Source organism: Thalassophryne amazonica, chromosome 12 (assembly GCF_902500255.1).
Source record: "Thalassophryne amazonica chromosome 12, fThaAma1.1, whole genome shotgun sequence".
Lineage (NCBI taxonomy): Eukaryota > Metazoa > Chordata > Actinopteri > Batrachoidiformes > Batrachoididae > Thalassophryne > Thalassophryne amazonica.
This window is the reverse complement of record NC_047114.1, coordinates 78404374-78432300: the sequence shown is the minus strand read 5'-3', so window position 1 is coordinate 78432300 and position 27927 is coordinate 78404374. Positions and strand designations below refer to the sequence as shown.

The window sequence follows — 27927 nt, the reverse complement described above, 5'->3', positions numbered from 1 at the left end:
ATTTAAGGTTCGATTCCCTGTTCTGAGCACACAGGCGCTGTGGGCTGTGTGATCATGTTCTCCAGCTGGATTCACACACTCAGTTTGTGGTTGTGTACAGAAGCGCAGTGTTGCACAGACTTACATGCAGTAACGCTGTGCTGCGCAGACCTGCTTAAAACTGTGTCCAGCGCTCTACGCCGAAGAAAATTAAACGTTTAATTTCTTCCATCCTACGTGCGTAGCCCTCAACATACTGTTGCGTAGGGAGCACAAACTTGACGTAGAGCTGCTAAAAGTGGGCAGAGAGCTGTTCATCTCAGCGTAGACGATACGCCAAAATGATCAGCTCTACGAATACGCCAATGTGAAATGGGCTTTAGTGTTGTCTGCAAAATCTCATGCGGAGAACACACTACATTTGCCCCCCCCCCACCAAAATAAATACTTTACCACCAATAAAATTAGCTATAATTTTGTAATATACCAAACAAATAAAGGTACTCTGTAATAACTAGATTTTAACACAAAGTCATTTTTTTGTAAATTAAATGGGTATAGAGCTTTAAGATTAACATTGTTGGAGTTACTCCAAAATTCATACGTTGTGTGAGAAACCTTCATGGATGTAGATCTTTATGACAAATATTTTCACAAAGATGCAGTTTTTAATGCTTTTGTTGTTATGCAATGACGGACATCTCCTCTCGCTCTTGACTTTCTGACAGCGTGTTTAAAACATTTCCTAAGTATCTACAGAATGCTTGCCTCACATCCTCTGGTTCCTCCTCCAGGTTAGCTTGAATAAGCGGGAGTCTGCTTAAATGTGGAGCTGCAGCAAAAAAAGAATAAATGCGTCAGCAGATAAACAGTATGAATATTTTATAGTGTAATTTTTCAGTCTGAAATGGGATTACCTAAAGGTAGCCATCTCTCCTTTGCTCCACCGCCGGGCTTGTGATGAGCAATCAGCAGGCACTGGCTGTCCTGCATAGCCTGCGAGGCAATGAACATCGAATGCCATGTCTCAATTTCTTTAAGATGACTTGAAACACTGGGATCAAAGACGATCACCACACCACTGGAGTCCTTCATCAGTGCAGCCCAGCATGATTCAAATCTGTATAAAGACAATGCCGTAAATCTGCAAACAGTGCACAAAAGGTATTTTCTTAGCAACCAAAATGACATGATACAAAACATACTTGAAATCTCCAGAACAGTCCCAAAGTTCAACTTCACACATGTGTTTATCACCACCGCCTTCCGTTTGTGATTCAAATTCCAGTATCCTTGAAACAATAGGATAATTTGCATTTGATTGCTGTAACTTGAACAAATCACACTTGATGTTCTATCCTGACAAAGAGACAGGGTGGAGCTAATATTGCAATCATGAGGTTCATTTTGTGCGAAACTGATCCTGTAACAAATATTTTATGTCAGTCTACGAGTATTTTCATTCATTGCTGATGAGTTTTAACAAGGAGTTACACTAGTAAATAAATAAATACACCAAAAATAAATAAACAGGAAATGGATTTGTACCTGACTCCTTGCGTAGGTCTGTAATCACCCCCGATGTTTTCTGTTGTGTCAGAAAGGAAATTGGCAAGAACTGTTTTTCCACTCTGAAAAATACATTTTAGGCATTAATGTAATGCCATAAATTGCAAGGCTAAAGCATAGCAAAAGGTTAAAGAAATAAAAACATAACTAAAACAAAAAGAAAGGGATTACAAACAAGCTTTGGATCATAAATGATAATTTGTTAAATATATTAAAACCTTCCAAACTTCCAAACTGAAACCAAGCGCATTAACCACTTGGCCACCAACACAGAAAAAAGTTTTCTTAAAAGGATTATGCAAAATTTCAGTGAGTTTGTCAGAAAGAACATGGGAAGGAACATGAGCCTAGATATGATCTGTTTTATTCCATGAAAATTATTCTGTCCCACTTCAACATGAAGCTGTATAATTGGTAGCACAACAGACAATGGTTGGTTGATGCACAAATTCACCAATGACAGCCACAGCAGCCTATAATGCTATGAGAGTTGTTATGTGTATCTTGGTGGCTTCCCTCACTAGTCTCCTTGCATGGTCACTCAGTTACTGAGAGCTGCCTACTCCAGAGAGATTTACCATACAGTATGTACTTATGAAGTACTTCCATGAGTTGAAATTTATGATGCATTTGCACACCGACTGTATGTGGCAGAATGTAAACTGGATGTTCCATTGTTTTCGAAGAGAGTACCATGGGAAATTTCTCCACCGCTCCATGTGAGCACTTAAAAAAAATTTTCACCTGTGGCAACATGGACATGTTGGGAAAAGATGGCAGTGAGATGAGCTATTTTTGCGTATTTTCATATCAGGTAAGCATGAATAATTTGTGTGACACTACAGAGAAAAAATAAGCTGTAGCATCACAAAAACATCAGTTTTTAAGCAACCTGGGCTCATTTTCATAAAGCGGTACAATCTTGTTTGGTCGACTAAACTCAGTCAACTAATTTTGAGACGTTAGTCATTGCACAAAACACTTAGTCTGCTAATGTTTTGCATTAACCAACTAAAGTTTTTAGCCTGCTACAGAGGAGGCTAATTTTATTTTAGTCAACAAAACCTTAGTGTCTTACCTCAAAAATGGCAGCTAACATGTACCACCACTTGATGGAACAGGAAGGAGGGAGAGCCTTGCAGCAAGAGTGGGTGTTCTGGGACCGGAATAATCTATTGGAGATGTTTATGGAGGTGGAGGCTGGGAGCGCTTCTCATCATGGTCTCATCATGGCCATGGTTGTAGCACACAAGCAACTCAGAAGTACAAAACTCTCATGTATTGGAAGCGTTTCTTGGCAACAGCACTCACAAGGCCTCTAATGCCTGTGAAAACTGTCGACTAACGTTAGATGGCTAATCTATGGCTAATGTAGCCGTTGATGTGAAATGGAGATTAGACGGTTAATGTTGGGCGACTTAACTTAGTCGACTATGTAACTTTAATCGGCTAAAAGATTAGACTACTTTATGAAACTGGGCAAAGAACTATAACTTCCAAATGTAATAAGACATTGTGCAAATGGTAAAACTCTGTTTTGCCTTCCAATTATGTAAAATAACACCGGTCTCATTAACACACAAAATAGGACATCTCACTTCATCATCAATAGTCTACAATGACAGTAAAAGGACACTGGAAATAGTCACAGTGGAGACCTTCTAAAAGTTAAGCAGGTAAGCTGAAATTATTTTAATGAAATAAATACACAGCCAAATTACTCCTATGTATTGGGAGTAAATCATTAAAATGTTGTAAATTAATAGGATAAGGTGTGCAAGTTGAAATACATTAACAAAAACAACAAATAGTAAATACGTAACCCATTTCCATCTTTATTTACTGTATGTGATTAAATACTATTGTGAAGCAACATGATACTGTCTCTGAAATGACATATGCTTTTGCATTAACAGCATTTTACTTATAATACTTTGCATGAATTTACACAAGAACATTTTTGAACTTATAGGTGAAACAACTGTTAATTTAATAAAAATACATTGATATGAGTAATGGGGGTGGGGGGGCTGTGCCCCAACAAAGCCTTGTCAGGCGACGCCCCTGATATTCAGTGACGTGAAAATTGTCATGTCTTCATCCCCTAGCCTAGCTTGTCCAAAGTAAACTGTATACAAAAAATTAGGATTTGTAATGACACTGTTGATTATTTATTATTATTCGTCCAGTTTTACCTGTCTAGCTTCGCTGACTGCTTAGCATGTTTTAGAAGTACAAAAGTGATTAGAAACAGGCATTTCACAGTTAGTACAGCAGACTACTTGTCGGTATCTGAAATTTTTATTGACTTACCTCACTGGGTCCAACAAAGAGAATTTTCACTTTGGACATTTTCAAAGCAAGCTCCAGCTAATTTGTAGCTAACTGGCGAAGCTAATAAGATTTGCGGATGAAACCAGTGAAGTAACGTGTTGTATCCTAATTAATTCTACGTATTAATAATAGGCACTTAATAGACTATGTCGACTTTTAACATATTAAATGTTGCTCCGCGATCAAATGCAGAAGCTTCCTCGTCGTTTCTATGGTTTCAGCCAGTAGTTTTGGCGTTCTGACTTTATTGGTTGCCCGTAACTTTTCATGACATAAAGCTCCACCTTCACACCGGATAGAGCAAATCAGCATCCAGAAAAATATTTGATCTTCCTACGTAGCTGCAGTATTAGCCAATCTCTTTCGACGTTAAAGGAGGGTTCACCTCGGCTGGAGTATCCGAAACAAACACAGTGACGAATCCAAAACGTAAGAAAAATAATGTTTTCTTTTCACTGGTTGCACTTTTGGGAGGGTTCATTTGTTTTATAGGAATAATTATGTACACGCCAGTTTATTTGCACAGCAGAATCAGTAAGTGTTGAGGTTTAAACAGCCACATTTGAGTTACGCGGTCATGCTTTCGGTATCGATGGGTTAGTTTACCATATGAATGTTTGAATTGCGCTAGTGACAATAGCCCTTATTTTCCGACGTGGGTACACAGCACAACGCAACTATGCAAACCCGGTGTACGTGTTGGTTGGCGTCCAAAGGCGTGTTGATGCGCTCCGAGTTTTACTTCCACTTGCTTCCTGCGTAGCCCTTGCCGCTACAAATAAACCTAATTTTCTCCCTCTCATCCGGTCTTGTCTGCTGTCAGAACACGTCGCTGCTCTTGGAATTGGTGGACTGTTTGCATAAAGAGATCATGCTTTTTAGTCCTTGTGCAAAAGATGCATTTCTGCAGCATCTGGATGCCCTGGGAGTGTTTGTTAATGCTTTGGCAGAATCTGAACGCTTGAGAGAAGAGGAGGAATACAGAAGGAGGCAAGCTATCACAAGAATGAGAAGAAGATGTATGTGGGTGCAACCTTGGATTCATTGCAGGCCCCTGCCTGGGCAATATGAAAAGCTGATGAAAGAACTGCTTGCTGAGGATGTTTCAGGATTTACCAAATTCATGCGGATGGAGCCACAGGCTTTCCGTGAACTTTTGACACGATTTGCACCAAGAATTACCGAACAAGATACCAACTGCAGGAATGCTCTGGAACCTGGTTTGAAGCTGGCGATCACTTTGAGGTTCCTGGCCACTGGCAACAGGTACAAGTCACTTCTGTATGGATTTGGAGTTGATCATAACACCATAAGTGTGTTTATTCCACAAGTGTGCAAGGCCATAATCGATAAGTTATCCGATGAAGTTCTCATGTGCCCAGGTACTCCAGAGGGATGGAAACAAGTGGCACAAGATTTCTACAACCGCTGAAACTTTCCTCACTGTGTGGGTGCCATAGATGGCAAACATATTTCCATCAAGAAGCCTGCAAACACTGGCAGCTTATTCTACAATTACAAAGGATTCTTCTCCATTGTACTACTTGCAATTGTAGATGCTCACTACAAATTCATGTATGTGGACACTGAACAGACTGGCTCTAGCTCTGATGCTGGTGTGTTCATTGAGACCCCTTTCAAGGCAGCAATTGAGGCAGGTAAAATGAACCTGCCTGAAGCAGACCCTCTGCCTCATGATGACCAACCACTGGAGTACTTCCTTGTGGGAGATGATGCTTTTCCTCTCAAGACTTGGCTGATGAAGCCTCTGCCACTTTGCAACATGACTCACCAACAGAGAATCTACAACTACAGACTGTCAAGAGCCAGAAGAGTTGTGGAGAATGCATTTGGCTTTCTGGCAGCTCGCTTCCGCTGTCTTCTCCTCACTTTGCCCCTAACTCCAGACAGAATCATCAAGATCACCCATGCATGCTGTGTACTGCACAACTTCCTGCAACTCAAAAACCCTACAATTGATGAAGCTACACTTGACCAAGAGGATCCACAGCACAATCATGAAATAATCCCAGGCTCGTGGAGACAGGATGCCCAGTTGCCAGACATGGAATCCTGTATTGTGGCAACACAAGCAAGGCAGCCAAAGAGCAAAGGAACTACCTAGTGGAGTATGTCAACTCTCCTGTAGGCAGTGTGCCATGGCAAGATGAGTTACTGAATAGTATTAATTAGCGTTACTCTTTGTATGACATTACAGCAGCCTCCTCTACCATGCCAACATCATTATTAACATTATTGGGAAAATGTGCCACTACCGACTTTAGTGTACGTTTACTGCAAAATGTACAAAGTAGTTGTTTCCTTTTCTAAAACACAGTTGGATTAATTGTGAATAAACAAAGTATGCACAAAGTATTTGTTTCATTTTGTTGAATTTATTGTATAAACAAACGGTGCAGTGTACAAAATGATAACTGTCTGAAAACTGTTACATTTAAACTCCTGCTAAAACTCTGAAATTTAAACTGTGAAATTTAAATAAAGATACAACTTTTATAACTTTAACTTGATCATGAAGTAATGATTGCTGTAGTAATAACAACAGCCTAAAAACTGACATTAAACTCCTGCTGACAGTCTGAAATTGAAACTGTGAAATCTAAAAGACTTTTACATGTTATTAGACTTGAACATAACTACCACATAACTTTATCATGAAGTACTAATTATGGTCATAATAATGACTGTCTTAAAAACTCTTGACATTTAAACTCATGCTGACATTCTGAAAATTAAACTGTAATTTAAAAATACTTTGACACATTATTACACATGACCAAATTTACAAGATAATTGTGATAAATCTAAAATGCCAATGGAAGAAGTTCTCATGATTCACAGTTCATACACACAACAGTCATTCACCATCAGCATGATCTTGTGTGTTGTGGTCAATCTTGTCACCATGTTGGTCAGCAGCAGGAGTTTTGGGCCTAGGGGTTGATGCTCCCACGAGTTCAGAAACTAGGCCTGTGCCAAACATGTTAAGGAGGGGATCGGGCCACTGGAACGTATAGAACTGAGAAGCAGCATCATAAGTCTGCTGATATAAATGCTGTAGTTTGTCTGTATTACAACATTTGAAAAGACGTGTCATTTGATTTAAACGGCGATTCACTTTGAACTTTAATTCTGACCGGACTCTATCTTTCTAACTTGACTTGGCACAGAGAGCGACACAGCGTTTGGAGCTGTGCGAATGGAACAGAGTCCCAGTTAGTGACTTTAATCTGCATGAAAGTGACTCACGACTGACATCTTTAAATGGCTTTGAGAAGGGTTAAGAAGCGGACTTGCCACTTCTGAAAAACAGCGAAAAACAGAACCAACAAAGCAGCGGGTCAGAGCACTGCTTCCTTGCTTCAAGCAGAGCCGATGCAGGTTAGGTGAATTAGAAACTTTTTAATTGCCCAGGTCTCCCTTGCAAAAGAGATCTTGAGCTTAATAGGACTAATCTGGTTAATTGCAGTCCCGCTGCAGGATCTGTAATCAATGCAGAGAAATGATCATTTTCCCGATAAACACCCTCAAAAACAATGGCCGCTCTGAAGGACTGATAAGGGAATCGTTAAGCAAAAAGGTTATTGAAGTTGGTGGATCAAATAATTTCTTAATTATTCTTGAAAAGAACTTGATTTTTGATTCCCATCCCTACTCCCAAATCAGATTATTGGTACTGCCTGGGTCAGGCAGCATCATTCGGGTATAGTAGGAGGACAGTTTCTTGGCAGGTTCAGTGATGATGAGCTTGGCTGTTGAGGGGGAGACCAAACATGCATATTAAGATGGATGTGAACTGTACTGGTGGCCCTGCGATGGATAAATCAACTGGTAACATTGTGGATGACAGATGTGGAGGAGGCCGGAAGTGTTGTGGAGGAGGCTGGTACTCCTGTTGGGTTTGCTGTCATTCTCGATTCTTCTTGATCTGGAGATTTCTGAATAGATAAAGCTGCTCTGTTCCAGACCATCATTCCAGACCTCCTCATTCATCTTGCTGGTTTCTTGAAACACCAGCTCTGCAAACATAGCTTCGGTTATGGTAGCCCTGGTGGAACTGAGCTGTCTTGACAGCTGAAAAGACACCTGCAGGAGTAATGAGTAACATAGATACAAAAACATTCAATTCCAATTTCAATTTATTTTCATTTATATAGCGCCAAATCACAACAGAGTTGCCTCAAAGCGCTTCACACAGGTAAGGTCTAACCTTACCAACCCCCAGAACAACAGTGGTAAGGAAAAACTCCCTCTGAGGAAGATTAGTTGGGTGTTCACTTTTAAAATGCAGAAATAGTTTACTTCAGCCAGATCTGATGAAGAGGAGATACCCCACTTCTTGTATGGCCTTTCCCTTGTTTCCGGATGTCTTGCTGGAAGCAGTCATGCTGGGAGGCCTGTGTCCACAGTCATCAACATCAAGTTCTGTGATTTCGCCTTCACTGTCATTGTCAGCCTCAGCTTCATCATCGTCTTCTTCTTCATATTGTCCTTTCCCTCCTGATGTACCTACCGTTCCTTTCTGTGACAGGTAAAAAGCAGGACATGTCATTCAGTTATAATGACAGTAAGTGCAAGACATTACCGATAATTTACAAAAGACAACTGCTGGCTTAAAGCTATTTTAGTGTATTAAGTGATTTAATGCTGTCCCTGTTGTTGTGTTGTCAGTAAGGAGAAATGTCTCCAGAGGACGCACTTCGGAGGCCATCCCTTGGTTTCAGTTTGAACAGAAATTATGTTCCTCTGAGCAGCAGTGACCTCAATGCTTCTGAAACATCAACAAGAAACAACAGAAACCCAGAGTATGACGTCAGTTGGTGAGTTCCTATGATGTGCTTGTGATTAAAATATAATTTCTTCAGTACACATTTATAGTGAGATAACATCCTGCCCTGTTGTGTTTGAGTATTAAGTTCTATATTTGTTGTAAAGCCAACAGATGTCTCAAAAACCAGTGTACAGCTTCATAAGCCCCACCCCCACCGTGACACACACAAACACACACTTTTTTCCTCACCCATTGTTTAGGTTTTGTCATAAGTTTGCAAGTCGAATAGGCTAAAATGAACAGTTAATTCACATTAATATTTAAGAACTTCTGCATAACTTGTGATTGATAGATTTGTGCAACATGTCTGTGTGATTTGCAAGACAAATCAGGTGATTATATCTTGATATACTTTGTCTGTGTTTAAACACAAGGGGACAGTCTGGTATTATGCAGAAACTGACTTTGACTTGAGAAACTGCCAGTTGCTGGGTATTCATTATCATTTTAGTTTTATAAACTAACCTTACACTAGCATTTTTGGATAATTTTAAATAAAAAAATATATGAAGCTGACTCATTGTCTTAAAGGAGCCGTATTTGGAAAACAGTGTTTTGCCCCACCCTTTACAGTAAAATATGATGAGGTTTCATGTTAAGCATTTTCGAAGTTTGACAGTTCTGTTTATCTTCTTCCTGTTTAATCTATGGCATTGTATGCCAAATTTGGGCCTGAAGAAGCCTGATGTAAACTTCTGTAACAAATCCAATAGGAGTAGTAAATAGGAGTCCAAATCTGGACTCCTATTTACTCTGTGGAATACACCCACTGAGCCAGTCTGGACCTGGTTCGTTACACCCACAAGCCCTGTGTGAAAATGACAGACTGATTGCTCCTGCGCCTCTTTATCCTCAGAGAGGGAGCGTACAAAGCAGCAGTTCCTTTCTATTTAAAGTGATAGGTGTAGTGATAGTTTCTTAGAGACCTTAAAATGGGATATTTTTGAGAATGCAAAATGTCAATATATCAGATATTTCTGGCAGCAAAATTTTTATGTCTGTTTTTAAGACAATCGTATTTGCTGGAAAGGCATGTGATACGACCCACTTTAGAAAACTGACAATGACCCACTTTTATAAATAGACCAACAAAAACCAAAGAAAAAAGCACAGGTGCATTTCCAGATCTGTTTCATACTGCTTATGTTCTAGTTCATTCTGTAGTTTCTTGTTGAAATATTAGATATTTCTGGTTGAGCAAATTTAGACAGTGGTCTTTGTAACAGAAAAGTAATTGATTTTATGATGCACCATATTAAACAAAAAATAATTACAGGCTGTTTAGCGTATTTGAACATCAAATCATGAAATACTAATGGTGGAACGATGTACTAGCTCCATGATATACGACATATCACGATACATAATTACATTGCTGGTCACACTAATTATATAGAAAGTAATCTGTGGTGAATGTTTAACTTTAAACAAACATTCTAAAGTATTAACTGTAATCCTTGATGTGATCAGTTTCCTATTTGTACATTTTATAAATCATTCATGATTCTCCTTCAAGAGGTTGTTATTTCTTCCATGCAGTAGTTGACTTTCGATGATATTATTGTACTCATTTAAAAAAAAAAAAAAAAAAACGATGATTTGATAAAGGCCCTACAGTGTGATTATTAGGGTGCATGATGTAACGTTCCATCCCTAGAAAATAATATATCACAAAGCCTGTATGGAGTGACACTTCTTTAGGTACACTTGTTCAACTCCACCAATCACATTGCAGAAAGTCAATGCATTTAGGCATCTCAACATGGTCAGAAGGATCTATTGAAGTTAAAACTAATCATCAGAATCAGAGAAAACTTGGTTTATATCAGAGACATTGAATGTTGCATGGTTGTTGGTTATGTTAGGATCTGTGGTAGAAGTGACAGACTCATACATTTTTCTCATTTTCCTTTTTGCTTGTAGTTCTGGACACTTTTCTGATGATACCGGTATGCTCATGAAAATGTTGATAGAAGCAGAAGCAGCTGCAAACTCTGTGGCTGTCCAGCTCATGTCCTTTAAAGACACCTTGGAAGATGAATGTTTTGTATGTATAGAGGCAAATGTCTATATTTCAAACGCGTGCGCTCTACTCCTCACTTGCTGCTCTAACTGGTCTGTCCTCTTCTGATAAAGGATTCAAGACATTCTGCTGCACCTCGATGCCGGATTAAGCGCCAGAGAGAGCTGTTTCTTGAAAAGTTGGAGAATTTTAAACAAACAAATAAGTCTGTTCGACGCAAACTGAAACAACTACAGCAAGTGGAGGTTTGATGTACCATCTTCTACTTTGTGTATTGCCCAGGATGGTCCTGCACTGCATTCATAAATATTTGTTTTTAAATTTAGGCCGATGGCCGGGAGGTGGACAAACAGATTGGCGTCTTGCTGAAGAAGATCAGTCAGGCTGAAAGTGAAAATGCGGTGAGCACAGCTTTGGCCTTACACAGTATAGCAAAGAGAACAACTGTGCTGTAGCAAACTGAGTAATTGTAACAGCCTATAAAATTTATCATTAAACTGTGGGTCTCTTGTTGAATATTTCATTGTGAAAAAAGTTCAGTGTGTGAGCTTTATATGTTATACTTGTCATTTTGTAGGAGCGGTCAAAATGAAGACAAATTCAGTTTACTTTCAAGAATAGGGCTTTTTATGCCCCTGTTTAATGAATGTTTTTGCTCCCACTCAATGAAGTTGGGGGTCGGGAGGCATTATGTCTACAGGCGTCCATGTGTAAACCTTTCATTTCTGCACAATAACTCAAGGACATCTTATCTGATTGAAACCATTTCATGGTGGTGTATTGGGGAAGGCCAGAGGAAACTTCCTTTCTAAAATGCCCATCATCCATTATCCAATATGGCTGCTACAGACACCATTTTGATTTTCTTATATGCGCAATAACTAAAGAATGATTGACACCATTTCATGGTAGTGTATTGGGGGAGGCTGGTGGAAAGTCCAAAAATCATCCAATATGGCTGCCACGGGCATCGACTTGATTTTCATTTCTGTGCAAAAATTCAATAACATCTTAATCTGATTGAAACCATTTGTTGGTGGTGTACTTGGGAAGATAGATGAAGTATCCATTTGAAAATAGAGGTCAATACACCACATACCAACTGTAAAGCATCAATTTTTCCCCACAGAAATAATTTCCAGACTTCATTATGTCATACGTTGCATTGCCCTTGGTTTGTTTGCTTTTTAAACTCATGAATTATATTGTTGTCTAAATTCCAAACTGCTTACATACTGATTGCTGTCACTTATCTCTTGAAGCACTTAAAGAAAGATCTGAATGATGCTGAAAAAAGAGTTGAGGAGCTGGTGGCCCTGCGGACAGAAGAACAGGTATTCATAGACAGATTTTTCATGGATGTCCTCTTCGGGCTTATAAAATACATTCAAAAGCAAATATCCATATTGGCCTCTACAGGAAAATGCAAAAACTGCCGTTCTCAAGACAAAGGCTGTGCAGGCCTCTCGTGCTCACCTACATGGACAGCTACGCAACAAAGAAGCAGAAAACAATCGTTTGACTGTAAGGCTTCAGGTAAGAGGTGCAACTTCTTCATCAGTCAGATGTTACATGGCTGTATTCCTGTATATAACACTGGATCCACTATTTGTGTCAGTCTCTTGAGAGGGCACTGATCAGGCAGAAAATGGAGAATAAAGATCTTAAACATTCCATCACGATACTGTGTGAGAAGGAGGTACAGGAAAAAGATTCTCTGAAAAAAGCCGCCCAATCACACAAACGAAGAGCTGAGCGATTTGAAGCTGCTATTGAGAAATGCTACGCTCAGATAAGGGAGAAGGTATGAAGTCATAATGTCTGATGTATTCGTTGGTTGACTGCATTTATAGTCATATTAATAATAATGAGCTGATTACCATGATGATAAATTTTAAACACCTACTTAAACCATAGGTATCCCCTCGGGAGTAGATGATCTGATTAAAATTGTTGGGTTTATAATGAGAATTACATAATTTCCCTGTTGCAGTTAGTGCGATTGTCACCAGAGCAGAAGGTTCCCGGTTCAAAACAACCTGTGCTCAACCCATGTTTGTACACTTATGCAAACCCTGTTTAAATATGGGCATGGTTACATAGCATTCTTAGCTTTCAATAAATTCTTAGCAATACAATCTAATTACCACTGAAGTCTTACAAATGCTGAGTCATCATGCTTTTTCCCTTTTCTGTTTATTATTCAAGCAAGGTTCTAGTTTTTGGAAAAAACACCCAAATTCAACCAAGTATAAAAATGTCAGTTAGTAGTGGGTGACCTTTTTTGATCAAATACAAAAAAAACATTGATTTTCATTATTTTCTAGCAAAAGCTCATCAGAATATGGTACAGGACTACATGGTTACAAAAAAGTTGTGTCCCTAATGTTTATTCTCCATCTAATGTGGCGTTTCGTCAGGAGGGGCATCCAGCGTAAAACTTGTGCCAAATCAACATGTAGTTCCATCTTGGATCTGCTTTGGTGACCCAGGGTGAAAAAAGGGAAAAATGAAGAACTCATTACAAATACATGCGAGACACTTTATACTTCCAACATAGGTATTTCCCAGGGAGTAGGTGATCTGATGAAGATTTTAGGCTTGTTTAGTACATATATAGTTGCTTGTTATTGCTGATGAAATAATTTGTTCTGTTAAGCACAGTAACTTATTGCAATTGCAGAGAAGGACTTGGACTACCACAATGTAGTCCTAGATTCGATCCCTAGTCTCACTTCCTGTCTTTATCCTTGATGAAGTGTCCAGTGTCCCTTAGACACTGGATTTGCATTGTCCCAGTCCACCAGACTGTAAATGGTACAACATTAGCTGTGGAAGTAACCTGCGATAGGCTGGCATCGTGTCGTTGGGGCGGGGGTAGACATTCATCCACTTCATACTGTGGAATCTATGTAGGACTTAAAGTGCCTTGACACTTGCAAGGCTTTGATCTGCGCACTTGCATGCACTCTGCCATGCAAGAGAGTAAACTTGTCGCAAACCGTTGTAAACTGTGGGCGGCTTTGTGCAAGTGCGCAAAGAAAATTTTAAAGTGCTCAAAATCTTTGTCGTGCATTAATTAAGTGAACTTCACATGAACATTGCACAAGCAATTAAATAACACTGCATGTCAGCGCGAGTGATTGCGTCAGCACATCACAGCGCAGCTCATCTGATCAATTATAACACGATGTTAAATCTATCATCAACATACTTTTACAGCTGCTCATAAGGAGGAATGAACGTGCAACTGTTTTACAAGCCATTACAATATAAACATTACAAATAATTACCTTGTAGACAGTTCCAAATACATTCTCCACATCATGAAGCGCAGGAAAGAGAGAGAGAAAAAAGCTCCAGCTGAAACAGTCCTCTGTGATTCCAGAAGCAGTCAGAGGTGCTTTCAACAGCCAGACCATGAGAGAAAATGATTAATCCACTACGAAATAATTATTTTATATATGCAGCGTCCAGTACACAAAGCACAGCATCCAGCTGGGAACACAGCGGGTGGCATCGTCACGACGAAGTGCACAAGAGTGCTAAGCCAAAATGCGTGCAATGCTTGCACATTAATGCTTGCATATTACTGAGGATACAATTATTATTATTTTAATTAGAACAGATATTACTTAAGAATAGTTTATGATGGAGATTCTGTATTAGAAATATGTACATATTATTTTGACACAACTGTGATAACATACAGGTGAACCCCGTTAACTCCCGCAAAATGGGACTGCGAGTTAATGATATTGACCAAAAAAAAAAAAAAAACAGAAAATCAATTATACTGGAGTCTAAATTTTCAGGGTTCACCAATTTAACTGTGAGTAAAGCTGAAACGCAAATTAAGAGGGTTTACCTGTATGTATATGATATTTAGGTGCTAATTTGTAAATGCTACCTTTTTTGTTTTTTTTTGTTTTGTTTTTTAGTTTTCTAGGGTCCACCTAAATGTTAGTGGGACAGTCGATAATTCAAGTGTCTTGTTGTTTGTACTTAAAACTGGTTCATTACCGTAGTAGAGGAGTAAATATTTTCTTTATCGGCTTTGACTGTAGGATGTTCTGCTCGCCAGCGCTCAAATGGAAAGAGACTCCAGGAGAAACAGAGAAAAGCAGATTACAGCTGAAAAAGACAAACTTGTTGGTCACGTTGAGACACTAAAATGGTTTGTCTTTTTGTTTCTGTTCAACATGCACATCCTCTTTTAATAACTGTGTATTTTGGACATAGACACTACCAGGCAGACTGGTAGTGTCGACTATATGCAATATTCAAAGGAAGGCAACTGAACGTATTTACTGACACATCTCACATATTTCTCCACTGAAGTCAAATTGCAGAAATGAACACAAGGCAGCAGAGGGAGAAGGAGGAGCTTATTGCAGCCAATGAGATTGTGATGCAGAGGATTGAAAAACTCATCACTGAAAATGGAGACCTCAGTATCAGTAATGCAACGCTCAAGGTGCATGATGCCAAACAAGACAACAATCACATAACCGTAAAATTTATGCATCAATAACGTAGTTATACATACAACCAGTTAAAGTGTTTCATTTTAATATGATTTCTGTGTGAAGTTGAAGCAGATGACATTCTCCCAAACTGTGACTCCACCCGTTTTTGCTGGATCTTTATATACATTAAGAAAAGGCAAGCATTATCAATATGGTATTAAAAAAACAATCTTTGTGTGATTGTAGGGGTCTGTAGCTCAGTTGGAGCAGCAGCTGAGTGAGTGTGAGGCCGCCCTGGTGGAGGAGAAGGCGGTGTCCGAAGACAGGAAACGTCAGGCAGAACAGTGCCACAATCAGGTTCCCACTTTTATTTCTTCCTTTCGTTCTATGGTTTTTCTTTTCTGTGTTACAACTCAGAGTGGTCACCATAAGGCTATATTTTCAAGACTAGGCTGTTTTTTGTTTTTTTGTTGTTTTTTTTTTGTTTGTTTGTTTGTTTATGAACCAAGAAAAATGGAACAGCACTCATAACAGTGCATCACAAAATGACTCTTTAAACGTATCCAGGCCAAATTTTATTTGTGGAAAGTTTCTCATGCAAATCAAATGTTCCTTAATTTTATTTATTAATTTCACTTTTTATTGTAATTTTTTTTTTTTTTTTTGTGAGTGTTCTGCGAAGTCAGACTGTGGCAAAGAATTTACCTCCTTGCCAGAGGTAATATACTAAGACCTGTTCTGAACAAAGACATAGAAATAGTGTCGTTAAAGAAGTGCTTTGTGCAAATGCGGTGTATTTACATTATATGATTTACGACTGCTACTACTGCAAGTTTTTATGTTCTGTATTTTTCCAGGTTGCAGAAGTTCAAGCAGAGGTGGCTGATTTGAGGATAAAGTATGCAAATATTTTGAAACAAGTGGAGAGGACACAAAACCGAAATGATACAGAGTTTGAAAAGGTAACCTCCCCTACCCCACCCTTCCAAAAAATAGAAATTAAAAAATAATACAGTATAGCCCGCCTACACACACACACACAAATATTTAATTCCAAGAAGAACTGTAAATTTAATGGTTTTGGATTGTGGTTCTACTTTAAAATTATTGCTCCTGAATGAGTTAGAACCAAAAGAAATGCTGGTTAGTAAGGGTCCATGTAAGGCTGTGTGACATAATTATAGATATATTTCAGATATTATAAAAATTTCTATTGATGTAAGCTGTATTTTATCCAGTAATCTATCATTAATGCTCCAGTTAACAGGCTAGGCTATGGTATGTTGTTTATTATTTCCAAGATTATTTCACTTTACATATTAGCCTGTCCATGGGAGAGGTGATGGTCTAGTGCTTAAAGTGGTGGTCTTGAGACCAGAAGATTCTCAGTTCAAACCCCTGTCAGGCCGGAAAATGGCTTTTGGGCAAGGTCCTTAATCCCCAAGTTGCTGCCGGTGTGTAGTGAGTGCCTTGCATGCTCCCCGTCTGACTGCCCAAAGATAGGTGCACAAAGCTTGTGGCATCATATTCAAGAAGAATTGAGGCTGTAATTGCTGCCAAATGTGCATCAACAACGTATTTAACAATGGGTGTGAATACTTATGCACGTGATTTGTTAGTTTTATTTTTAAAAAATTAGCAAAAAATTAAAAACTTTATTCATGTTGTCATTATGGGGTATTGTGAGTAGAATTTTGAGGTTAAAAATTAATTTTCTCCATTTTGGAATAAGGCTGTAACATAAAATGTGGAAAAAGTGAAGCACTGTGAATACTTTCTGGATGCACTGTATTAGCAAGCTAATATATTGATGTAGCAGTCTACATATGTGGAGATTTCAGTTCAATAATACTAGAAGTTAAGGTACACACAAATGTCAAAACAACAAAATCGTGATCAAACAGCATAATGCAGTCTACAACCTCGGCACTAGATGGAACCAAATCTTACACCCTGCAGCTTGAAAATCGTCTGTTTGCTTTTATCCAATGTGTGATGTTGAATTGTCTGTCAGTGTGATATTTTTGCTTCTTCCGCAGCATGTCATCAATTGAATCCCCACTCATGTACCAAATGTACTGATTCTGAGCCAAAAAAATGAATTAATGTTCATTCAGATGTTTAAACTAGACATCTGAAAGGATTCTGGGGTTGACAGTAAGATTTGTGCTGGAGACTTTAAGCTAATATTGTGTGTTGACTATCCCCAACACTCCCACCCCTCCTGCCCTCCTCGTCTGGAGTCCAGATGAGGCAGGAGCTGCAGGACCGTGTGCATGAACTGAAAGATTATCCTGAATTACTGAGAGCTGCTGAGCAGAAACTCCTCGAATGGCAAGAGAAACTGCGATGCTCGGCGATAAAGAGCAGAGAAAAATCAGAGTCCATTAAGCAAATGCAGATTAAGGTGTGCAACGCTTGCTGTGATGATTTCATTTAACTGCTAGATTGTGATCCTGCAGTCCCATTAGCCTTCTGTTTGTGTGGTTTTCTAGGTGTGATGTGGTGTTGAAGAATTTTTTTTGGCTGCACTGTACTTACTATATAGGCAGCTATAAGTAATGTTGAATTATTGTCTTGAGAGCACCTCATTTTGTGTGTGTGTGTGTGTGTGTGTGTGTGTGTTTTCTGTGGTGTTTATTTTTAAGTCTGTTTTGTTTTTTGGATGTGACTGGAGCCTCTTTTCTCCTCTATTTACTTCCATCTGTGACAGATGGTGCAATCTGAATGTTAATTTCTGCACACACAGATGGAGAGTCAGAACAAAATGCTGAGATCAGCCGTGGAGATGAAAGAGTCTGTTCATGAAGCCAATTTGCAACTGCAGGAGAAAGTGATTTCACTTCAAAAGTAAGACATGCTGTCATGTCTGGGACCTACGTAGGTGGAAAACAGTCTCCAGATAAACCTCAGGTATCTCTGTGTTTGTGTGTGTGTGGTTATAGAAAGATTGATGAGCTGCAGCAGGAGAACCAGGAGCTGGTGTTGAGGCTTGCAGCTCGAGAGGAAGCTCTCACCTGCAGTAATCGGGAGTTGGAGCAGCGTTCATCAGAGTGTCAGACGCTCAGCCGGCAGCTGGACACAGTTTTATCAGATGCCAAACTACAGGTAGAAAAATGGATCCAATGCATACATGTATTGTAACCAGGGCTTAATTTGAGGGGGAGCAAGCCAGAGCGCACTCCGGAACCTCGGACGCGCGCTCCGGAACCTCTGACGTTGGCTCCACCAGCTATTTATCCCTTATCTATGGCGATGGTGCCCACGCCATATTTTCCATATGCGTATTTTTTTTACCGTAACTCCGCCATAGTTTGTCCAATCCGAATGATTCAAAGGGCATTGTAAAGCTAACACGTATCATTGGAAAGGGCTTTCCAATGATACATGGTGTATTACAGTAAACATAGCCTGTGATGTCATAACGCAGAGGAAAAACACGGAAGTTTCACACTAGTGCGCTGCTGATTCTCATTACCGTAAGTTCTCATGTAAGCCCTGAATCTGAAAAATTTCAACACTGACAGCAAACCAAAAACCCGTGCTGTCCAACAGTATGCTATATGTTGCATATATTACGGTAAAGTGCGTTCGGTGACTTTTGAAACGAGGGAAAAGTATGAAAAAGAGCGCAAAAGTGGCAGAAAAGTACAGAGACAGACAGCAAACATAAGTGTAGTAATTTTTGAGGAAAAGGCAGGGTGTTAGTGTCATTTGTGAAGGTGTTTGTGTGGGTGTGCAGTTTATTTTAAGTGTGACGCACAGCATTGTTTGCAAGCCCCCCGCCCTTCTTTTTTTTTTCTTGCACCGGAGCCACCCATCCTCTGTGCTCCGGGACCTCCCACTTTACAAATTAAGCACTGATTGTAACTGTTGGTGACAAGATGGCGCTGACTGTTGTGGCAAGCCGGCTCTGCCCCCGTCCCATATGCGTTGTTTATTGTCGTAATAGTAGCATCTTTGCTTGTGACGGACACACAGTCTCTGCTGGTGTATGAGCGTCAGGCTCTTTATGATCTTCGCAACGCCATCGCAAGGTTTCATCATGCTGATTATGAGCAGAGGCTTATCGGGCTTCCACCGTTTCTGGCATGGCATCGTTGCCACCTGAGCTGTTTCGCCGAGAGTCCGTCTTCCGCCCCCAGAGAGGAACCAGCAGAGCAGGAGACGGCGTCGGTCTCGTGGCACACGTGCAGGCATGCATGTTAAACTCCGGTTCTGGTCTCTTAGAAATAATGGTTATTTTTCTAGAGATATTTCCTCCGTTCAAGTGGATTTACTTCCTCTGCAGCGATACCTTCTTCCTGTTTACCCGGCGTCTCTCAGCTGACAATGCCAAGCTGCTGGACACTGAGGAGCCGGGGCTGGACAGGTGGAGTGAATCCCAAGAACCTGCACAGGCTGCACTGCGTGGCTTTCCCTCAGGATTAGGAGCTAAGGGCTATTTATCAAGTTGAGACTGTGACTTGCTTCCACAGATGTGTCCTTAAGAATCATGTTTTGCAAATTTACTACCCATTACTACATTGGATAATATTAAGGATGGCTCATTGGCTGTTCCAGCAATGTTAAATATTTTGTGTATGCTACTTACAATCCGCGTGGAATGTCTCAAACCTAAACCTACTTCCAGGCACCTTATAACTGTTATTCTGGAACCACCCTTAAATCTGATCAGTCCACTTGTTGACCTCAGTGCCTCAAAAAATGCATACTTGTGGTGACTGAGGACCTGAGTGAGGGCAGCACCGTAAAGCAGCGATTCACAATGGATTTATTCACTCACGTGTCACAAAAACTTGATAAAATCACATAATGCGATGCCAGTCGTCTAATGTTAGCATGAAAAGTCGGTAGCAGCACATAATGCGTTGTTAATGGGGTAACGTTACTCACTAGGGTGACATATCACTAACAGCACTAACAGGCATCATATAATGAGATGCTAATGGGCTACCGTTAGTATAAAATGTCACTAGCATCACGTAATGTGATGGCGTCACATAATGCAGTGATAACATGCTAATGTTCCACGAAAAGTCGCAAGCAGCACATAACGCAATGCTTATGGTTGTCACATAACGTGTTGCTAATGGGCTACTTTTAGCAGGAAAACTTGCTAGTCTGACATAATGCGGCACTAACATGCATCATATAATGCAATGCTAATGGGCTACCGTTAGTATAAGAATCAGAATCGCCTTTATTGTCATTATAATTTGCATCACAAGGAGATTTGAGTGCAACTCCAAAAAGGTGCTTTCCGTGGTGTGAGTAGTTTTTTAGCTAAATAAAAGATAGTGAAATTTAACAGTAAATTATTCAGAGTATATATACAACTAATATAAACATAAGATAAAATAAAATGTGGACCAAGTAAAATGTAAAACGAGAATTATATACAACTGTGGAATCGTATTGCACATGGTTTACAGATATTGCACAAGAAACTTGAAAGGTGCAGATTAGAGTGATTTGTTATTGTTCAGTGCAGTGATCGCTCTGGGGAGAAAGCTGTGCCTGAGTCTGTCATAATTTTGATTGACCTATACCGTCGGCCGGAGGGTAGTAGGTCAAACAGGTGGTTGCTGGGGTGGGATGTGTCTTTGATGATGATGGCAGCTCTGCTGAGGTAGCGAGAGCTGGCAATGTCTTCCAGGCTGGGCAGAGAGCAGCCAGTGATCCCCTGGGCCGTTTTGCTCACCCTCTGCAGCTCTCTCTTGTCTACTGCTGAGCACCTCCCGTACCATGCTGTGTTGCAGTACGTCAGGATGCTCTCGATGGTGGCTCTGTAGAACAACACCAGTAGCTTCTCCTCCAGATTGTTTCTCCTGAGCACCCTCAGGAAGTGGAGTCGCTGCTGGGCTTTCTTCACCACCACTGTGGTGTTGGCAGTCCAGGAGAGGCTGTCAGAGATCTGCACTCCCAGGAACCTGATGGAGCTGTGACCCTTTCCACACAGTCCCCTTTGATGTAGAGCAGGGCTGCGTCAACCCTGTTCTTCCTGATGTCCAGGATTATTTATTTTGTTTTTGTGGTGTTCAGCGGCAGGTTGTTAGCTGAACACCACACTGTCAGTCGATTGACCTCATCTCTGTAGTCAGTCTCATTCCCCCTGAGATGAGCCCAATCACGGTGGTATCATACACAAACTTTATGATAGTGTTAGAGAGATGGGTCGGAGAGCAGTCATGCGTGTAAAGGGTGAACAGGAGGGGGCTCAGTACACACCCTTGAGGGGAGCCGGTGCTGATCATGTGGTTGAAGGCTGAGCTGAAGTCCAGGAAGAGCATCCTCACATAGCTCCCCTGGTGCTCCAGGTGGCTCAGCGCGATGTGTGGAGAGCTGTGGTGATAGCATCCTCCGTGGAGCGGTTTGCCCTATAGACAAACTGGTGGGGGTCCAGAGTGGGAGGCAGACAGGCTCTGATGTACTGAGAGACCAGTCTTTCAAAGCACTTCACGACTACGGGCGTAAGTGCAGCAGGCCTGTAGTCATTTATGCTCTCCACTGCTGACTTATTTGGGACTGGAATGTTGGTGGAGGATTTGAGGCAGAGTGGAATGATGGCCTGCGACAAGGACAGGTTGAAGATGCAAGTGAAAACTCCAGCCAGTTGGTCAACACACGCTTTGAGTACCTTTCCAGGTACGCCATCGGGGCCGGCCACCTTCCTGGGGTTCACCGCCTTCAGCACACGTCTCACTTCATGTTCCTGACGTGTTAGCGTGCTAGTGCTGGAGGGTGGTGGGTGTGGAGTTGCTGCTGGTCTGTCTGCTTCGAAGTGGGCAAAGAAGTGGTTCAGCTCCTCTGCCAGCGAGGTGTCAGACCTAGCATTTCCTGGGTTGCTGCTTCTGTAGTTGGTTATATGATTTATTCCCTGCCACATCCTTCTGGGGTCATTTACAGTGAAGTTGTCCTCTATCTTTTTCCTGTAGGCAGCCTTGGACTCTCTGATGCCTCTTTTCAGATTGGACCTGGCCGCGCTGTACAGGGCCCTGTCCCCTGATTTAAAGGCGGTGTTGCAGCTTTTTAATAGGGACTGAACCGCACTGTTCATTCAGGGCTTCTGGTTTGGAAAAAACCTGACCCTTTTGTTGATGGTGACAGTGTCAACACAGTTCTTAATGTAAGAGAGTACGGTGTCTGTGTACTCCTGCAGGTTGTGGCTGCAAAATAAATCCCATACAGTTCGTGAGAAGCAGTCCTGTAGCTGGGAGAGCACTCCCTCAGGCCAGGTTTGGATTGTCTTTCATTGAGGCTTTGTTTGCCTCAGCAGGGGGGTGTAGGTGGGGGTGAGGGACAGGCAGAGATGGTCTGATCCAGTGAGATGGGGGAGGGGAGTGACTTTGTACGCATGTTTTATATTTGAGTAAACATGGTCCAAAGTATTTTCCCCTCTGGTGGCACACTTCACGTACTGGACGAACTTAGGGAGCACAGTCTTTAAACACGCTTGGTTGAAGTCACCAGCAACAATACAAACGCCATCCGGGTGGGCCAGCTGCTGTTTATTTACACAGGCAAGCAAGAGGCTAAGGGCCGTGCTAACGTTAGCATCGGGTGGGATGTAAACAGCAAACACAATGACTACTGTGAACTCCCTTGGGAGATAAAAAGGTCTGCACGAGACTGCCAGCACCTCTAAATCAGGACAACAGTGAGAGTCAATGACCCTGCTGCTACAGCACCACTCACGGTTCACATAAACACAGAGCCCTCCACCTCTGCACTTACCCGAATCATTGGTTCTGTCCTGCCGGTGTAGCATGCGGCCTGCTAGCTCGACTGCAGTGTCGGGGATGAGCGGGTGAAGCCACGTCTCCGCGATGAAAATAACACTGCAGTTCCGCACAAAGCTGTTTGTGGCCATCTGTAGCTCCAATTCCTCCATTTTGTGGGTGATGGATCTGGCGTTTGAGAGGAAGAGGCTCAGTAATGCTGGCCTGTGAGGTTGTTTACGTAGCCTAGCATCGGAGCCGGACCGACAACCTCGCTTCTGCTTCCTGTCTCTACGCCGCCTTCTGCGCCTGCTGGGCAGGCTGGTTATCCACGGAGAGCCCGGTGTTCTCGCTATGTCCTCCGGGATGTTGTGGTACTGGTGGAATTCGCTCGTAACCGACAGTTTGTACCTCAGACCGAGGTCGATAAGGTTCTGGCGGCTGTTGGGTCGCTTTACAAAACTCAAAGAATATATGCGCAAAACGTAAGAAAAACAAGCACCAAATTGGAGAGCTAAAAGCCGCTGCACCCGTACGCGGCGCCATCTTACCACCCTAACAGGCAAGCGTTCGCATGAAAACTGACTAGCATGACATAACGCAACACTAACAGGTGTCACATAACGCAATGCTAATGGGCTACCATTAATATAAAATGTCACTTAACATGATGGCATCACACAACACAAAGATAGGCTAATGTTAGCATGTGCTAACTGCTTGCATTGAGATTTATAATGTACTTAAATAAACATACAAAAGGGTTACAATTCTGCATCGAAAATTCTGACTGCACATCTTCAGGTAATTTTACATGCTGACTGAAAAGAGTTTTTCGCAAGACAGAGTAAATAATTATCAAAGACACAGATTTGGGCCTTTGATTTAAAACCAGTCATGGGCTTACCAGGTGGATTTAAAAGCAACTTTTGCACCTCTGATCACTTCAAGTCAAGTCATGCCTGGGAGCATTCCCTGGTGCCGCGCATCACTGAATCCACCACATGACGACAACGCCTTAGGTCCTGGATGGCAACCACATAGGCTAGCAACCTGTCCATCCCCAACTCTCAAAAGTAATAAATAACCTGTCAGCTTGCAGCCAGGTGAAACATGAACTTCTCCAGCCGGTTGGGTCTTCGAGCCTGAACCGACATGTTTGCTGGCTCCTGCACAGAGAAAACTGTCATCATTTTTGCCGTAGTCTCTGTTTTAAAGCTACAATTTGCAGGATTTAGTGTCATCTAGTGGTCAGGTTGCAGACTGCATTATGCTGTCACCAGTAAAACTTTTGTTTCCCTTCATATGTTTGCTTGTCTGGTGATTAGGGTTCACACTGCCGTGCTTCTTTTTCAATATGTATGATCCATTTCACAAACATTGGGTTTCTCAGACTTGTTAGCCTGCACTAGCAGGCTTCCAGTCATGCTGCCAAAGGTGAAAGATGTCTCTTTGGGGCTGCTGCATCAACATGGTGGCCTCCATGAGGGGGCCCACTCTCATGTAGATATAAAGGTCTCATTCTGAACTGATGAAAACATATTGATTTGTTGTTGCAGGTAATTTAAACACTAATGAATAGATGGTTGTGAATGCTTTATTTATCTTTAATAAATGCCCCAAAATCCCCGCAACCTGATCCCAGATAAGTGATTGAAGATGTATGTATGTATGTATGTATGTATGTATAAATGCCCTGAAATCCTACATACTGTAGCTTTAAGTTATTACAGGCAAGTAGCCTTTAAAGTTCAGCTTAGAAGAATCTTTTCATGAGATTTAAAAAAACCCTCTGGCACAAATAGTCACTATATCTCACACTGGCAGTTTATTCAATTTTTTATTTTTTATTTTTAAGGTCAACAAGATAAAAAGCCAGGCTGCTGACAGAGAAGAGGTTCTTCAAACTAAAATTCTGGAGCTGGAAGCAGGGCAGAGACAACGGTTTAATGAGCTCACACTTCTACGGCAGAGCAAAGTTATGGTGAGTATGATGCTTTGTTGTCAACACAGTAAAAATTGCATATCATACACAAAGTTTCATTTTTCCTTGAGATGTCCTCAGTCGTCTGTCTGTCTGTGTCTTGATCTTTAGGCAGGAAAACAGTTTGAGGTACGTCTGAAGGACATGCAGCTCAGTCTGGATCACTCAGAGAGCCACAAACAAAGCATTGAGAACTATGTGGAATTTCTCAAAGATTCTTTTCGGACCATGTTTGATGAGGAGCTGCAAGGCTTTGGATCCTCCCAACCACTGAACTGAACCATACGTTTTACAGTTATTGCCATTTAAAAGTTTTATATTTAAAAGAAATGAGCTCATTTATGGTGGAGGTGCAGATTTGGGTTTTTTTATGATGTGCTTCAACATGTGTTGTGTTGACTTGAAGCCGGCCTCCCGCTGTTGATAGTTGGCACCTGAATGTTTACGTTTTTGGTGCCAAAAAAAAAAAAAAACAGGCACTCATTTGGGACCTGAAAATGGGTCTGATATGTGGTAAATGTACAGTCGTAGCAATTTTTCATTGTGCTCAACTGGGAGCGTCTTATACTTAACAAATTTGTGATGTCAGCATACATCATGAGCCACAAAACTTGAATAGTTGGATGTAACTTGTGCAGATGGGGGTGATATGCGTCATGTATGCTTTCATTTTACAGATGACATTGTTTTTTATTTCGTTCGTACATTTTGATATAAATCATTTCTACTTGAAGGTGGATTTGGCTACTCAGTTATTTTGATGCCAGGCTAATGCAGATTGTTTTCTGTTTTGGAGCAAGCAGTGGGCAATCTCATTGGAGCATAGTAAAAATGACCAGAGGAGCCAGCTATAATGTGTGCTTGATCTGCAGTGGGTGTGCCTGGGGGAGTAGGGGGAGGTGTACAGCTCTGCGAGACACACACACCACTCCTTTGATCGCTTACAGCCCTGTTCAGCACACCACTCTGCATCACTGTGGCTAAAGCATACATCATACATGTGCAAAATCCATGTATTTTCTGTGCACACTTACTCCAATTAAGGGTCACAGGGGTGCTGAAGCGTATGATACAAGATTCAGTTCAATTTCTATTATATAGGGCCAAATCACAACAATGCTCCCTCAAGGTGCTTTGCACGAGTAAGGTCTAACCGTACCAAGATTCAGTGATCCTTTCTATGAGAAGAAGCTTCTTGATTCTTCTCTGCAGCATAAATCCATAGCTTAAAAATCCCATGAAAAGCATGTGATGCATTTTTTTCTACAAAAGACAGCTCTGGGATGTTAAAATTTTACCTTTGTCGAAAGTGTTGTTATGACCTGAGACGTTAGTGTATGCAGTACCAATGTGTGCATGCCAAGACGCTTTCATGTCATGGAGCTGCATTAAAATTCATTTGTAATCAGCACTAGCCTGCTGTAAGTATGACACACAGCTTTAGATTGCTCTTGTAATAAATTGGGCCTGATTTCCTAATTTTTCTGTAACCGGGAAGGCAATCGGGGCCAAAAATCTGCAGCAGGAGGCCGTCTGATCAATTGGTGATGCTCGTGTTATTCAGGTTTCTGCCGGTCAAACGGGTGTGTCGGAATTCTTTGACTGTAATATGGTGCTGTGATTTCTAGGTGCTACTGTGCTGTATAAAAGAATATAGGAGTCAGATGTTTTGTATTATTAGCCTGTTTATATGTTTATTATAGAACTATTAAGACTGATTTACTTTGTGTTGCTAAATGACAACATGGCCCATTGGTGATAATTTAGTAACACCAGATGATTAAAATATGAAACTGAGGCAGACTTCTGAGCGTTGCGTCCCACCAACAGACACTATGTGGCACTTTTCCTCTACTCTGTCGGTCTAACTGTCTCCTGACATCTAGTTAAACAACTAGAGACCTGTTTCTGACATTGTATTATATTATTTATTCAACGTCTTGGCCTGAGCACCAGCTCCAACTTGTTCTGGTTTCATGCTTCTAAGTTGTGTTGATACCTTCAGGTCAACACACACACTGCGTGTAAATTAAATTAAATGCATCATGGACATATTTGGACCAGACATGATGGAATAAGTTAGGGTCAGCAAAGGACACAGTGATTTTGTTTATTAGGAAGGGAAAAACAACTAAAAGTCAAGAGTAGCGGAGCAGATATGTGGGTGATTCGTGACTTAGACAATAAAAGCATGAAATTTGGCAGCGTGTTCGAGCATACCCTAAAGATAATTTTTGGCTATAGGGACATCTTGTGGCAGCCATCTTGGAAAATGGCCGCCACAAGTTGTTTGATTAGTAGCTCAGGCTCTAGACCACCAAGGATCTTAATCCCGGTGCCTAATCCCACATTTTTAAGGATGAAGAATGCAGTGGTACTATTTATATCCCCAAATGATGAGTCAGGGAGGGCTATTATGGTTTTTCGTGAACCGCCACCATGTCTGCCACTGCAGAGTTTTCACATTACCACGTTAACTCCAAGAGCTTTCATCTGATTCTATTCAAATTTTCTGGAAACATTCATGGCCCTCGGAGGATGAAGTCTATTGATTTTGGTGATCCAAGGATATTCCTTTTAGTTCCACCATTAGGTCAAACGTTTGAATTAGGATTAGTATCTTTAAAAGCTATTCTTAATCAATGAAATCTAATGGGGGTTTTTCCATTGTTTTCTTTGACAACAAAAACAGAGGTCACACAGTTACAGTGAATGCTGAAATGCAATGCTAGCTGTGAAAACAACTCCAGTGGCAATATTGACAACAAAAATGCAATGTTAGTTCTGAAAACACAAGCCACCACAGTAGCGAAGCGCAGTGCACTTAAGCACAGGTAAATATTAAAGGCCTCTGGAATGTAATAAATGGTGTCATCGGGAAAAGGGAGAACCGTAGTATTTTGCCGGACTATTTCATTGACAGTGATAAAAAAAAATCTATAACAACGAAGAGCTGTAAATGCATTTAATCATTATTTTGTCAACATAGGGCCAGA

General features: G+C 41.0%; 2 protein-coding genes across 3 annotated transcripts; one reads left to right on the top strand and one right to left on the bottom strand.

Annotated features, from left to right (window-relative positions):
• Window positions 1-627: 627 nt before the first annotated feature.
• Window positions 628-4133, bottom strand: ift22 (intraflagellar transport 22 homolog (Chlamydomonas)). Its single transcript, XM_034183361.1, has 5 exons — window positions 3862-4133; window positions 1528-1610; window positions 1185-1271; window positions 897-1099; window positions 628-811 (listed from the first exon to the last, which is right to left on the bottom strand). The coding sequence occupies exons 1-5, from the start codon at window positions 3898-3900 to the stop codon at window positions 663-665; spliced, it is 561 nt and encodes a 186-aa protein (XP_034039252.1). The 5' UTR covers window positions 3901-4133; the 3' UTR covers window positions 628-662.
• A 111-nt stretch (window positions 4134-4244) lies between these two features.
• LOC117521995 (outer dense fiber protein 2-like) lies at window positions 4245-26758 on the top strand. Of its 2 annotated transcripts, XM_034183359.1 has the most exons (17): window positions 4245-4311; window positions 8575-8723; window positions 10658-10781; window positions 10871-11002; window positions 11084-11158; window positions 12020-12091; window positions 12177-12293; window positions 12376-12561; window positions 14825-14934; window positions 15099-15234; window positions 15473-15583; window positions 16084-16188; window positions 17475-17633; window positions 17976-18076; window positions 18172-18334; window positions 24806-24931; window positions 25043-26758. In XM_034183359.1, the coding sequence occupies exons 2-17, from the start codon at window positions 8584-8586 to the stop codon at window positions 25208-25210; spliced, it is 2025 nt and encodes a 674-aa protein (XP_034039250.1). In that variant the 5' UTR covers window positions 4245-4311; window positions 8575-8583; the 3' UTR covers window positions 25211-26758. The 2 variants fall into 2 exon arrangements, with proteins under 2 accessions (XP_034039250.1, XP_034039251.1); XM_034183360.1 differs by lacking the exon at window positions 17475-17633 and having other exon boundaries at window positions 4255-4311.
• The last annotated feature ends 1169 nt before the right edge of the window (window positions 26759-27927 follow it).